A 14,699-nucleotide genomic window follows, 5' to 3' on the forward strand; every position below is an offset into this window, starting at 1 on the left:
GTCGGTGGAATCGAAATCCAAAGGTCTGTACGGCGGAGACAAAGGGACAGGCCAGGAAGCTGGCTCCAAGGGAAGACTACAGACCTCCCTCCCGGGGGTACATCCCGCGCGGTCCCCTCGCGGGTCGCACCCCAGGCAGCAGAACCCCGCCCAGCTCGCGGCGGCAGAGGGCGCGTAATGACATCATCCCGGAGAAAACGCCGAGACTGCGCCACGAAGTTTGTCCCTTTGGAGGCGCCGTCCAGGTCCGCGTCCTGCTCGCATCATGTGACTGACCAAGCGGAGCCGGAGACCAGTTTCCTAGGAGAAGACCCACCGTGGGTGGTGCGCCCGGCGGACGGCGGCGGGATGGAAGCAACCTTGGAGCAGCACTTGGAGGACACGTAAGTAATGTGGCCACGTCGGCCTGTCCTGGGTTCGCGGCGGGCCTGTCCTTGAGCGCAACAGAAGGCGCGAGCTGTGACTGCCCGCTGGGCTTCTTGGGGACGTTCTCTCCCCGGGCCGCCGATGGGAGTGGAGGGTAACCCGGAATTAAATCCCGCCGGTGCTCCGCACACTCCCTCCGGAACAAGTGTCCCGGGTCCGAGCCCAAATCCCGCCTGTCGTGTAGAAATTGTTTGGGCGGGGCCGTTCTTTAGGAGTTTTAGGAACCGAGTTCATTTGGGGGAAGGAGGTACCTACCACCTGTATCTTCAGTGTAAACGTAAACACACACGCGTACCTCCTTCTGGTGTAACCAGTTATTTGGTGCTCAAGAAGATGAAAGACATCCTTTAAATTTTTCGAACAGATAGTGTCTACGTAAAATCCAAAATTAGAAAAGTTTAAGACGGCGTACAGGGAGACACCTCCCTTGCATCAGGGCCGCTCAGCTTCCCACTTCCTCTCCATGGGGCAACCAGTTTTAGTTAGCTTTTCAGCAGTTCTTTCAAGTGAGAGAGTAGGCTAAAATACATATTTTTAACGAGGGCAACAAAATCCTAGCTATTGCAACGTTTGTAGCCCTCCAAAGCTTAGCAGTACCTGGCAGTCTTTTCTCTCATCAGAGAGAAATTAGTTTAACCATCATTAAAGTTAGCTTATTATGATTTAATGTAATTTTTCTTGGAGTAGGGATGAGGGATAAAGAAAAAAGACTAACACTGATTTAAAGCACTTAACAGCAGTGCTGGGTACATAGAAAGCCTGTGTGTGTTATATTTAAATCCATTTTTCCTACATCATTTGCTTCTTTCTTCCTGTGTCCCTGGAATTAGAATGAAGAATCCATCCATTGTTGGAGTCCTGTGCACAGATTCACAAGGACTCAATCTGGGATGTAAGTATCTGACAACAGCCCTTCCAGGGATTGCACAGCACTTGATGTTGACTGGGAGCCTAGGGTGCTTTCTCTAGTTTGCATTTCCTGCCACCCTGCCACTTTTGGGGGACTTTTCTGTAAATAGAGATCATCTCCCAATAGCAAAATTAGAAAACTGAATGTTTTCAGTTGATACTTATAAAGGTGGAGATGTCCCTTGCAGTTCTAGCACTACATAGTTGTTTCTTCTAGAATAGTATTTGAATCATTCTAAACAGAGTCTAGAAAGGACTTCAGATAATGACAGCAGTTACCATTTATTGAATGTATTTTGGGACTGCTAAATTTCCCCAGTAACCCTGCCAGATGGATGGTGTTATTTTTTAGTTCAACTTCACTGAACAGTAAGTAGGCAGTAAAAATGAGGGGTGCAAGCTCAGACACACCTAGGTTCAACCCCCAGCCCTCCCCTGTACTACTAGTGTGAACCTGGACCAAAAAGAACCTTTCCGAATTTCAGTTTCTGTAGTGGGTTGTTGTTTGATAATAATTATTATTATGGAATTGCACTTACTGAGCTCTATGTGCCAGGCACCATTATAAGCACTTTCCACATATCAAGTCATTTAATCCTTGTAACAATCCTATGAGGTAGATAAAGAAATTGAGGCACAGAGGTTGAGTAACTGGACCAGGGTCATACAACTAGTAAGTGATTGAGCTAGGATTTGAGTCTGGCCCCAAAGCCTCTACATCACAATAATATAGGATCATATAAAATATGTAAAACACTCAGCACAGAACCCAGACATGATGCTCAACAGATAGTAACAAATTGCAGATGAGGAAAGAAATCCAGAAAGGTAAACAATGGGAGGCTTCAGCTAATTAATGTCAGAACTAGTAAACCCAGGACACCCTGCTCACTACTCTTCTGTTCTGCAAGATTTTTTTAAAGCTCTGAATTTTTGCAGGGAGGGTAATTGAAAGAATTAGTCTGTGTAACTCAGGTTTTATACACAAATCAGTTAGTTGGAAGAAAAGGGAGATTTTTTTTTTTTTTTTTTTTGAGGTGCTTGCCAGGTTTACAGATGGAAAGGTTGAGATTCAAGTATGGAAATCTAAAACTAAATTAATTTCTTTAAGAAACTTTCAAGGTCCCACAGATGAACCTACCTACAAAACAGAAACAGACTCACAGACATAAAGAACAGACTTGTGGTTGCCAAGGGGGAGGAGGGAGGGAGTGGGATGGACTGGGAGTTTGGGGTTAGTAGATGCAAACTATTACATGTAGAATGGAGAAACCATGAGGTCCTACTGTATACCCCAGGGAACTATATCCAATCTCTTAGGATAGACCATGATGGAAGATAATATAAGAAAAGAAATGTGTGTGTGTGCGGTCACTTTGCTGTACAGCAGAAATTGGCATGACATTGTAAATCAATTACTGTTTAATAAAAATATATATAAATTTATTTTTTTATTGCTCAAATGAATTTATCACATCTGTAGTTGTATAATGATCATAACAATCCAATTTCACAGGATTTCCATCCCATAAAAAATATATATATATAAATTTTATATACATTCTAAAAAAGAAGCTTTTAAGGCCCAAAAGACTACATTGTGTCTGTCCAGTTAATGTTTTATAAACAACAGTAACTTCATCAACTCTGCATAGTAGCATGTACATTACCTGACCTGGTTTCAAGTACATGGGCTTGTGTTGCCTCTATATACAGAAATATACGGTAAACTTAGTGATTACTTTTTGTACCTCACACCTAAGTTATTATCTACAGGCTAAAACAGACATTAGTAAAAAGCTAATTCTGTTCCTATTTGAAAACAACCAGCTTGTTCTAATGGACATAATTGCTTATAGAATAGTTATGTATGCTGTTAAGGAGATCCTACAGCTAAACTCTTGAGCCAAGATCTTTATATTCTTTGAAGTTGAACTCAGTAAAAGGAAATTAGATTTCCCATGAGGAATTAATTAGTTGGGATTTTTGGGGGAGGGCCTCACCCACAGCATGCAAAGTTCCCAGGCCAGGGATCAAACCCATGCCACAGCTATGCCAGCACCATAGCAGTGACAATGCTAGATCCTTAACCCACTGAGCTATGAGGGAACTCCAGGAATTAATTAGTTTCAACGTCTCTTGTCCTTACTGACTGCTTTTTGTCAGTCTCACCTCTGAATTTCGTCTTGGTTTCAGTTTGCTTCCAGACTGACTTGAATTATAGCTTCCTTACATGCTTGAGAAGGTGTTTGAAGATGGTGATGGAAATGACTTGGAGAACTGAGTGTTACGGCTTTATTGACTTAAAAGCTGTTGTCTGGCTTCCTCACTGAGATAACCAGCTGAGTCTCAGGGCAGAATCATTTCATGTCCGTACAGTACTAACAGTAGCTAAGAGCCCAGGAGCTGACCCTTCTTTTTGTGAATAACTGAGTTTAGTTCTACTATAGCTCTGTACTCATTTTTGGACAGTCAGGCAACATGATACCATATCTGTCTTCTAGGCCGAGGGACCCTGTCTGATGAGCATGCTGGGGTGATATCTGTCCTAGCCCAGCAAGCAGCTAAGCTAACCTCAGACCCCACCGATATTCCTGTCGTGTGTCTAGAATCAGATAACGGGTGAGTAGATGTCAGCAGATCCCTTCCTTTCCTTTTGATTCAGAAAAAGCCCTGGGGAACTTGACTGGGGCTTGCCCTGTGTTCATTTAAAGTACTTGGAGGATGGTTCCGCCCTTTGGACCATAGGAGCTGTTGCATTGATCTCTGAAGCTCTTGTGCTTTCAGACCACAGTGGTACATGTAAATGAAGAGTAAGAGCTGTCACGAACTATCAGTAAAAGAAAGCAGAGGAAGACTAAACCAAGAACAGAAACGGTGTGTGTAGTAATAGAAATATAAAGACGTTTTGAGTGAGGGTCCTCTGAACAATAGTAAATGAAAAAAGCAGAATACAAAACTATGCTCATTATGATCACAGTTTTGTAAAATGAGAAGATATGTATGCTATACACCAGATTAAAAAAGGAAGATACTAATAATGGTTGTCTTTGATACGATTATAAAATTAATTTCATTTTCGTATTTTATACTTTTCTGTATTTCCCAAATGCTCTGTTGTGTTTATATATTGCTTTTATACATAGAAAAATGATAAGTACTATTTTTTTAGTTGTATCCTAAACCAAACAGCATCTTTAATCTTACACTGACTCCCACCTGTAGCCTTTTACTGAATATCTTCCACTTTGCCTTTCAGGAACATCATGATCCAGAAGCACGATGGCATCACAGTGGCCGTGCATAAAATGGCCTCTTGACACCCTGTGTCCATTCTCCTGCAGCCTGTCACAGGGCCTCATTCATACTTACCTTACAGAACTATTCAAGTTCCAGTAGTTAGGCTGTTCGTATAATGTGCATTGGGTGCTTTTCTATTAATTTTAGAGTAAGCTGCTTTTTGCCATTCCATGGATTGACTTATCAAAATACTGGTTAGGAAAGTATCATGTTTTGAAGCAGCAGGTTTAGGTCACTTTATATATAGAATCTTGTTATGTTTAATAAACCTGGTTAGAGGAAAGCTTGGATCTTTTCTGGATTCTTTAAATTCTTATCAAATGTTTATTTTTCAATTACCAAATTGTAATCTTTAAAAGGTAACTGCTCCAAACTCTTCCCTTGTGGAAGCTCCTGAAATACAGAGGATCTCACAGATGCATCCGTGGATATGTAAAACAAGTCAAACATACTCCTACCCCACAATAAAAAAAATAATAGCATGGGGTTCCTCTTGTGGCTCAGTGGGTTACAAACCCGACTAGTATCCTTGAGGACGCAGGTTCGATCCCTGGCATCGCTCAGTGGGTTAAGGATCCAGCATTGCTGGAAGCTGTGGCGTAGGTTGCAGATGCATCTTGGATCTAGTGTGGCTGTGGCTGTGGTGTTGGCTGGCAGCTATAGTTCTGATTCCACCCCTAGCCTAGAACTTCCATATGCCGCAGGTGCGGCCCTAGAAAGCAAAAAAAAAAAAAAAACAAAAAAAAGCAAAAACCAAAAAACACTAGAGCAGATACATTAGGTACTTACCGTATGCCAGGAATATATTTAATTCTCATTAACAACCCTATATGGGTTATCAGCAGAGAGATGGAAGCAACTCACATCTACGGATGGGTGGATATATAAACGAAATATGGTATATACATACCATGGTATAATAGCCTTAAAAAAGGAACGGAATTCTGACGCATGCTACAACACAGAGGACTCTGGAGGACATTATGATGAGTGAAATAAGCCAGTCACAAAAAAAAAAAAAAAAACAAATTCTCTATGATTCCACCTACCTGAGGTACCTAGAGCAGTCAAATTCATATAGAAAGTAGAATGGTGGTTGCCAGGGATAAGAAATGGGGAATTACTGTATAATTCATAGAGTTTCAGTTTACAAGATGAAAAGAGTCCTAGAGGTGGATGGTGGTGATTGTTGTAATAACAAATGAATGTATCTAATACCACTGAACTCTACACTTGGGAATGGTTAAGACAAGGAGTTCTCTGGTGGCCTAGCAGTTAAAGATGTAGTGTTGTCACTGCAGTGGCTTGGGTCACTGCTGTGGCATGGTTTCCATCCCTGGCCTGGGCGGTTCCATACACCATGGGCACAGCTAAAAAAATCCAGAATGGTTAAGATGGTAAAATTTATGTTGAATGTATCTTACCACAATAAATAATTTTAAAAACGTGAATAACTTCAACAAGTGGTGCTGGGAAAACTGAACAGCTGCATGTAAATCAGTGAAACTAGAACACACCCTAACATCATGAACTAAAATAAACTCAAAATGGCTTAAAGACTTAAACATAAGGCAAGACGTCATTAAACTCCTAGAAGAGAACACAGGCATTCTCTGACATCAACTGTACAAATGTTTTCTTAGGTCAGTCTCCTAAGGCTCATTTAATTATCTTACTCTTACGAGGTATTACATCCATTTCAGAGAGGACAAAATAAGCTCATCAAGATAAAGTAATCGGCTCAGAATAAAATAGAGATAATACAAAAAAAGTTGGCAGAAAGGGAATAAAAGAGAATGAAAAATGAAAGGCAAATACATTGTCTAGTCTAGATGATAGGAAGAACTGGGTGTCATAAAAGCAGTCAACTCAGAGAAGGATTACACGAAAAAGATGGCCAGGTTTGATTGTGGATATGTTGAAACTGAATTTCTGACAGGATACCCAGGTGGTAATACTCAATAAAAAAACAGGTATTGGGCGCCCCCCCATGTCCAGGCATGGTGCCAAACCTCCCTTCAGGGATCTCCCATTGCATTTAGAACAAAATCCAAAGTTCTTACCACGGGGTCCTAAGTCCTGCATGGTCCAGTCCCCGGCCACCGCTTGGGCCACATCTCACGCCACCCTCCACCTACTCACATCCTCTCCCTAGCACAGCATCCAGCACACAGGAGGCAACTTCATGAATGATACGAATAAAGGAACAGACATTCTCACTTACTCTTCCTAAGAACATTTGAGGTAGGGTGTAATGCACCCACTGTACTGATGAAACATCAGACAGTGCTGGAAAGAGCTCAGGGCTGCAGATGGCTGATTTTCTAGTCTGTGCAGAGCTGTAGCTAAAGTCAGATTGCATGGGGGTTCCCCATGCTCACCCCTGGGACGACTGGCCCACAGGGTGCCCAGATACTTGGTTAAACGTTCTTTCTGGGTGTGTTTGTACCACTGTTTCTGGATGAGATTAACATTTAAATCAGACCAAAGCAGATCGCTCTCCCCAGTGTGGGCCTACTGCAATCCACTGAAGACCTGAATAGAATAAAATTCTAGTGAGAAAGAATTCTTTCTCTCTCCTGTCTTCCAGCTGGGACATTGTTCTTCTGCCTTTAGACTTGGACTCAGACTCAGATTGGAACTATGCCTTCGGCTCTCTCTGACTGCAAGTCCTTGACTTCTCCGTCTCCAAAATTACATGAGCTAATTCCTTAGAGTAAATCCCTATCCTATTGCTTCTGTTTCTCTATTCCTAATACAACCTCCCAGGTTTGCAGGGTTCCCTAGGAGGACTCAGAGGACTCAGCATTCAGTTTTATTCACATAGAAAAGATACAGAGCAGGGAGTTCCCATCCTGGCACAGCGGAAATGAATCCGACTAGGAACCATGAGGTTTCGGGTACGATCCCTGGCCTTGCTCAATGGGTTAAGGATCTGGTGTTGCCCTGAGCTGTAGTGTAGGTCACAGACGTGGCTCGGATCCTGCATTGCTGTGGCTGTGGTGTAGGCCAGCAGCCACAGCTCCGATTAGACTCCTAGCCTGGGAACTTCCATATGCCGCAAGTTCAGCCCTAAAAAGCCAAAAAAAAAAAAAAAAAAAAAAAAGAGAGAGAGATACAGAGCAAGATTAGCAAAGGGAAAATGCTCATGGGGCAGAGTTCAGAAGAAACTGAGAGCAAGCTTCCAAGAATTCTCTTTTAGCGAAATCACACAGGATGCATTAATGCCTCCAGCAAGGAGTTGTGACAACACGTGTGAAATTCTACCTCCAGGGAAACTCATTAGAGACTTAGTCCCAAGGTTTTTAATTGAGGGCTGATCACATAGGCACCCTCTTCCTGGAATTCTCTTAAAATTCTAGCCTCCCAGAAGGAAAGCAAGTATTCAGCATAAAGTATATTTTTCACACAAATACTCTAAGCGCAGTGATCTACTCTCATAATTTAAAGAAGGGTGGGCACCCTCCCAAAATCTTAACTCTTTTCTGCACAGTCAGTGAGGCCAGGGAAAGATTCAGCTAAAGATAAAATCTTTTATTTCTAGATGGTAGCGTTGTATTATACTCTAAGTTGCTAAGTACCCAAAGTGCTCATGGCCTGTGTTTGTCGGTAGAGTGAGGGTAGCAGTGGTGACTTGGGCAATCATGCTGCATCCTGCTGAATAACTTCAGGGCCAAGAGGTAGAAAGTCAGAGGTTGAGGGAATTATTTGCATTTAAAGAGCTTATAAGCTTTGATAAGTTTTTTGGGTACAGACACCAAAATGTTAACTAATATCCCAATGGTGGCTTAAGAATTCTTTGCTCTTGATATTAAGCCCCACTTGATTAGTAAAAACCATTTTTAATGAATTAAGTACCAACAGTGGGTTTGTTAATGTGCCATCATTTTATATGTATGAGAAAGAAAGAGTCTTCATAACAAACTTGCAAATAATATTAGCCATATCTTACAGGTTTGGAAACGAATTCAGAGACGGTAACTTGCCAAGAGTCTGCCGGATTAAATAATGGCAAAGTTAAGATTCTAACTAAGTCTGCATTTCCCACTATACCTCAAAGCTTTCTGTATGAAGGATGTTTCAAGGGGCTCATCTCTGAGGACTTTGCAGCCCTCCTAGCCTCTATGAACGACTCACGGTTCAAATCTGGCCCAGCATCAGAGCCTTCTATCAAGAGAAAGCTAGTCATGTCATCCTATGATCAGAATCATAGATAGCCGTTTAAAAGAGCAGCAAGCAACCACCAAAGGGGGGAAAAAATCTTTCTTACTGATGTTTACTAAAAAATGCATTATGAAAAATGTTTTTGAAAAATTTTTGAAAAATGTGTATGTTAGTAACTACATGGAGTTCCCGTCATGGTGCAGTGGAAACAAATCCGATTAGGAACGATGAGGTTGCGGGTTCGATCCCTGGCCTCGCTCAGTGGGTTAAGGATCTGGCATTGCCTCTCAGTGGGTTAAGGATCTGGCGTTGCCGTGAGCTGTGGTGTAGGTCACAGGCATGGCTCGGATCTGGCATTGCTGTGGTTGGGTGTAGGCCAGCAGCTGTAGACCCCTAGCTGTAGACCCCTAGCCTGGGAACCTCCATATGCCACGGGGCAGCCCTAAAAAGGACAAAAAAGAAAAAAAAAAAAAAGTAACTACAAACAACTTTCTGAAAAACATTACCTTCCCTCTTTTGGGTTTTGTCTTCTGCTGAAGTCTGTTCAATCCTTACCCACCAGCCCCACATAATTGCATAATCTTTTCCATTGTTACACTTCAAAGGCATCTTCCCAAACCGCTAAGCTATACTTCTGCGAGCACTTTCATCAAAAAGTATTACAGAGTTGGTTTTAAAAGCCTGAGACGCCCCTTACTTTTTAAAAAGGAATATGCATAAGTATGTGCAGATTTTCCAGATAAAACAAGAAAAATAGACTTTGGTCTAAAATATACGCTGGTTTAAAACCTGGAATGTTGGTGCTGGGGAGATGAAAGGCAATTTCATGTTGACTTTTTTTTGATGTGGAGGGTGGCGCAGAGGAAGGAAATGGGAAAAGAAAGATGAATTATCCCAGTAATTTTCTAGGAGGCTCAGCCTCAACCACTTCTAAAATGCAATAAAGGAGTTCTCTTGTGGTGCAGCAGGTTAAGGATCCCATGTTGTCACTGTAGCAGCTTGGGGTGCTGTTGTGGCACGGGTTCGATCCCTGGCCTGGAAACCTCCACATGCCACAGGTGTGGCCAAATAAGGTCAAATAAAATGCAGTAAAAAAAAAAAATCATTTGCATGGGAGGTGTTTTGCGTTAAGGTAATTAAGTATTAAAAAAACAATTAAAACAGGACCTGTTACTCCAAAGTACTAACCAGGATCTTCAGTCATTACACAGAAAGTCACACAAACAGGCTAAAGGTCACCATGTGTATGTAGCCCAGGAAATATATCTCCCAACTCTGGGAGAGTTGTATGCTTTCCCCCATGAAATAAGCATGTCCTGAGGAACAGCAGAGACATAGGATTCTGGGGCCCTACCCTTTGTCCTGAGCATAGTATAAAAGATAAACTAGCCACAGCCACACGGGATCTGAGCTGCTTCTGCGATCTACTTGGCAGCTTATGGCAACATTGGATCCTTAACTCACTGAGCCGCCAAGGATTGAATACGCATCCTCACAGAGACAACAACAGGTCCTTAACCCACTGAACTGCAATGGGAACTCCAAAGATAAACTGAGGCAAATTAAAAATGATACAAGGGAGTTCTCTGGTGGCCTAGCAGTTAAGGATTCAGTATTGTCACTGCTATAGTCTATGTTTGATCCCTGGCTTGGGAACTTCACGTGCCTTGGACATGGTCAAAAAAAAAAAAAAAATGATGAGGGTTTATTTGAGCAAAAACTAATTTGAAGCAGGCAAAATTGGAAGAGGTTAGGATCACTCTAGCATCAGGAGTTTAGGGAAAGGCTTGTATAGAGAAAATGCAGAAGAAAAGCAAGGCCATTATTGATTGGCTATAGTTTAAAGCCTAGTTGGCTATATGTGATTGTTGTCCTTAGGTTTTAATTTCATAACCTTGGTTTGTTTACACAGACCACACAGCACTAGAGCCACCTTAGTCTAACGGCCTCCTGTTGCTTTAGCCAAATGGCTTCTTAATTTATTGTAGTTACTACACCATCAGAAGTGTTGACCCAGGTACAGGCAGTAGGTATTTGCTAAGGCACAGACTTCCTTGTTGAGCCAACAAGTAAACTAAAAACAATTCTCTACTATCTAAAACCATCATACCAAAAAAGCCTAGGCATTTCTGTTCTGTAGACATGGCCTTAGCAAGATGAAGCAATGGCTGCCAGAGTTAAGAGGCATTGTCTTCCCATGCATTAATGAGAGAAGAGAGCAAGTAATGAAATGGCAAAAGGACCAAAGCTTTCAAATAGGAGCTGAAGATCTTGATCCATGATCTCAGGAAAGCTGTCCACCTCAAGATGCAGAGTTCCTGTGTGGCACAGTGGGTTAAGGACCCAACATTGTCTCTATGAGAATGGGAGTTTGATCCCTGGCCTTGCTCATTGGGTTTAGGATCCAGTGTTGCTGTAAGTTGCAGTGTAGGTCACAGAGGCAGCTCAGATCCAGTTTGCCATGGTTGTGGTGTAGGCCCCAGATGCAGCTCTGATCCGACCCCTGGCCCTGGAACTTCCCTTCCATAAAAAGGAAAAGAAAAAAAAAAAAAAGAAAAGATGCCATCTGCTTCTGAGGAAGAACCTCCATACCCAATTTTAATTTTAGGTCTCCTGCTGGTGTGCAGTTCCAAGACTCTTGAGAAACTCTTTTCCACTGGGAGATACGGACCCAAGGTTTAAAGCCCTGAAGGCCCTGACCTGCTATGGTGCCTTCTAAGGAGATTCAAGGGGAGTCTTTGTTCTTAGTGATTTCAAATCAGAAGGGTGTGAGAAAACTGGAAATCTTCATTTAGAGAATAGCCCAGATATTGAAGAAAACTAAAACAATTCAGGATCCAGTCTGTTTTCCAGGTATGTAACAAAAACCCCAAGTCAATGAACAGGTCTAGAATCTGATATCCAAAAGATTGTATTATCGTTTTTTACTGAAACATATTTTTTTTCCTCTACAATCATCCTTATTTCTATCAAAGATAATCATAGTCAGACTAGTTTGTTTGCAAAATAAGTCTGGTCTCATTAAACTTGTCCTGATTATTTACATAGGTGCAGTAAGAATAATAACTGACCATATAGGCTCTTTTTACTCTACTTTGCTAGAACTTTGCATAAGGAATCTCAGATTGAACTTTTAAAGGCTCTCCAGGTTAAGAAACCAAGATAAGGATTTGTCATTTCAGACTTCACCTGAAATAGCTAGAGATTTGGGTGAATTCCTCGCTTCCTGAGGTCCCCAAGATAATCCTGCGGTTCTTGGGCCTGCATGAAGTGACCTTCCTTACTCAGCCAGCAGAGCTTCTGGGAACCCTCTCAGTACGACACCAGGCCACTTTTCCTAAAGAGTGTATTGCCTTCATAAAGTCAACCTCAGTTTTTAAAACTGTCTACTCATATCTGATTTTATGCATATTCTCAAATAGGGCATTCCAGTGAAAGCCTTGCTAATATAACCACTGTTCCCAACTGTGTCCTGTTATAAGGACATATTCTTACTGAGCTTATGTAAATCAATATATTGCCATGAAAATAAAAACATGCCACAAATTCCAAATTCTGGAGGGACTAGGCAGGGGAAAAAAGTAAATTTTTTTTTTGTTCACAAAAGTATACTTTATCAAATTCCTTAAGGCATAAACAGCTTAAGAGAGAAAGGTTTCCTTAAATCTGGAAAACAAAACATTAAGGAATCAGCGATGTTTCAAAGAAAAAGTTGTAAAATTATAATCATCTTCATCAGTTTATTTAGTCTCATGTTACTAATTCTTGTTCAGCTTGAATCCAGTTTTTTTCATCAGCTCTGAAAATTCTTACTCGTCTCACTTTGATGATCTTAAACTTATCAGAAACCTATATTCTAGTACTTGTCAGAGTCTTTTCTATGAATCTCTCTAAAGACCAAACACTTTTGTGAAAGCATCAGAGTAAAACAATAATTTTCTGTAAATGACAAAAACACTTTTTAAAAAAGTCTTTCCACACCTTACCCCCCAAATACATAATGCTTCCCCTCCTACTTGTCATGCACAGTTGTTTCCTTTCACCTTTATAATTCTAAGTAGTTTTTTATAACATATAATGGCTAGTGTTCTTAACCCTTAGCATCCTTACTTTCTAGCGAAAACTAAGAAGTATGCAATCGCGTGTCTATTAACACTAGCATTCTGTGGCACATTTATAAATATATTCATAATTTCTAGAAGTATATTCTTCTTCATAGTAAATTTTTCACTGTGGTACAAAACATGTTTACCAATAGACCCAAATAGCTTTAGTTCCTCTGTAATAAGAAGCCAAAAGTAAATTTGTGTTCAATTAATGTTCCAGTATTTTATCTTATTTGGAAATGATCTAGATAGTCAATGAAGATCCATCATTTAACTTAACTTGGTATAACTTTTATCTAGTTTCCAAATAGTCCCACACTTTTTTTTTTTTTTTTTTTTGTCCTTCTAAGAATCACCTCTGAAAAGTATGCACTTCAAAGAAATGTCTCTGGGTTTGTAGAGAACCTCAGGTAGAACACTTACATCTCAAAGCTCAAAGGCACAGAAAAAGGATGTAAGTTCCACAAAGAAGGAATCTTATTCCCCAAATCCAGATGTTTTACAATATCTATAAGCCTTTTGAGATGAAGAGGGGAGGTTTTGAAATTGGTCAAAAGGACAGGAGGCTCTGAATTGTTCCTAGAGTTGTATTTCTGTTCTTGTCAAGACTGGATTTGTAAGACAAGCACAGTTGTTTTTTGGTTTTTTTTTTTGTCTTTTTTTTTTTTTTTGCTATTTCTTGGGCCGCTCCCGCGGCATATGGAGGTTCCCAGGCTAGGGGTCCAATCGGAGCTGTAGCCCCCAGCCTACGCCAGAGCCACAGCAACACGGGATCGGAGCCGCGTCTGCAACCTGCACCACAGCTCACGGCAACGCCGGATCGTTAACCCACTGAGCAAGGGCAGGGACCGAACCCGCAACCTCATGGTTCCTAGTCGGATTCGTTAACCACTGCGCCACGACGGGAACTCCACAGTTGTTTTTAATTCCTCAAATAATTGGGTTGCAAGCTTAATGACATCAAGAGATGCAATGGACCCACCCATTCCATTATATTATCTTCAGTTTGCTTCTTTATGTCCGGGAGATTTCCCAACTAAAATGCAAATGAAAAGATTCTTATGTTCCAGATTTAGAGCTGTGTATCTTTGGAATGTTTTAGTAAATCCTCCTGCAGTGGCTTTAGAATGTTTTTCTTTCCCTCTGCATACACTGTTTAATTGCAGCTTAGGGGAGTAGACATAAAAAACAAGTTCTTATCATGTTCTGAATATCAGCTTCCAAAGTGACCAACTTCTAACCACAGCGCTCACTTAAAAAAATCCTTCAAAATATCTTAATGCATTTTAGGTGGGACAAACAGTAACTCTTTCTGGCAATAATGAACACACTTCTTCTTTTAAACCAAAGGTATCCCTATCAAAGGACTTCAAACCAAGAACATGGCTTAACCACAGATTCTAGAGGCATCCCCAAAGAAAATGCGAAAGATATTAACCCCTTCATCCCCAAGATCCAGAGCTACTCATAAAGAAAACCAAGGAAATATTTAGACAATTCCCCTGAGCACGGGCAACCGTTGGTAGGACTCTTAGCACAAATGGGGTAGCCATTTTTGGGGGTCCCCAACCTGACAGCTGAGCTGTCCGCACACATAAGAACTGCCGACCTGTATGCCCCATGGGCAAAGAGCGGAGCAAAGCACTCAGGACACAAAACAAGGCAAATGAGAAAGCAACAGCAGACCCTGGGAGGGCAAGGACTGGTCAACGGGGACTCAATCACAGCCACCCTTCAAAGGTCTAACTCTCACAAATGTTTTTTTCCTGCCAACCTCAATCTAGAGTGGAAGGA

At 41.4% G+C, this 14,699-nt stretch overlaps 2 protein-coding genes across 2 annotated transcripts in view; one reads left to right on the top strand and one right to left on the bottom strand.

Moving 5' to 3' along the window:
• The window catches only part of PROK1 (prokineticin 1), a 48,980-nt gene that overhangs the window by 34,060 nt on the left and 221 nt on the right, over positions 1–14,699 (bottom strand). The gene's annotated exons all lie outside the window — the stretch shown is intronic.
• Positions 47–5,660, top strand: LAMTOR5 (late endosomal/lysosomal adaptor, MAPK and MTOR activator 5). Its single transcript, NM_001435363.1, has 4 exons — positions 47–383; positions 1,257–1,318; positions 3,840–3,957; positions 4,595–5,660. The coding sequence occupies exons 1-4, from the start codon at positions 178–180 to the stop codon at positions 4,653–4,655; spliced, it is 447 nt and encodes a 148-aa protein (NP_001422292.1). The 5' UTR covers positions 47–177; the 3' UTR covers positions 4,656–5,660.

This window comes from Sus scrofa, chromosome 4 (assembly GCF_054392235.1).
Source record: "Sus scrofa isolate SSC_HxYL_T2T_F1_AM1 chromosome 4, Sscrofa_HxYL_maternal_Yorkshire_Landrace_v2.0, whole genome shotgun sequence".
NCBI classification, from domain to species: Eukaryota; Metazoa; Chordata; class Mammalia; order Artiodactyla; family Suidae; genus Sus; species Sus scrofa.

Coding starts and splice junctions, on each gene's coding strand:
- LAMTOR5 (NM_001435363.1), top strand. CDS start 178: ATGACATCATCCCGGAGAAAACGCCGAGACTGCGCCACGAAGTTTGTC. Junction 384..1,256: donor GAGCAGCACTTGGAGGACAC/GTAAGTAATGTG, acceptor CCCTGGAATTAG/AATGAAGAATCCATCCATTG. Junction 3,958..4,594: donor TGTCTAGAATCAGATAACGG/GTGAGTAGATGT, acceptor TTTGCCTTTCAG/GAACATCATGATCCAGAAGC.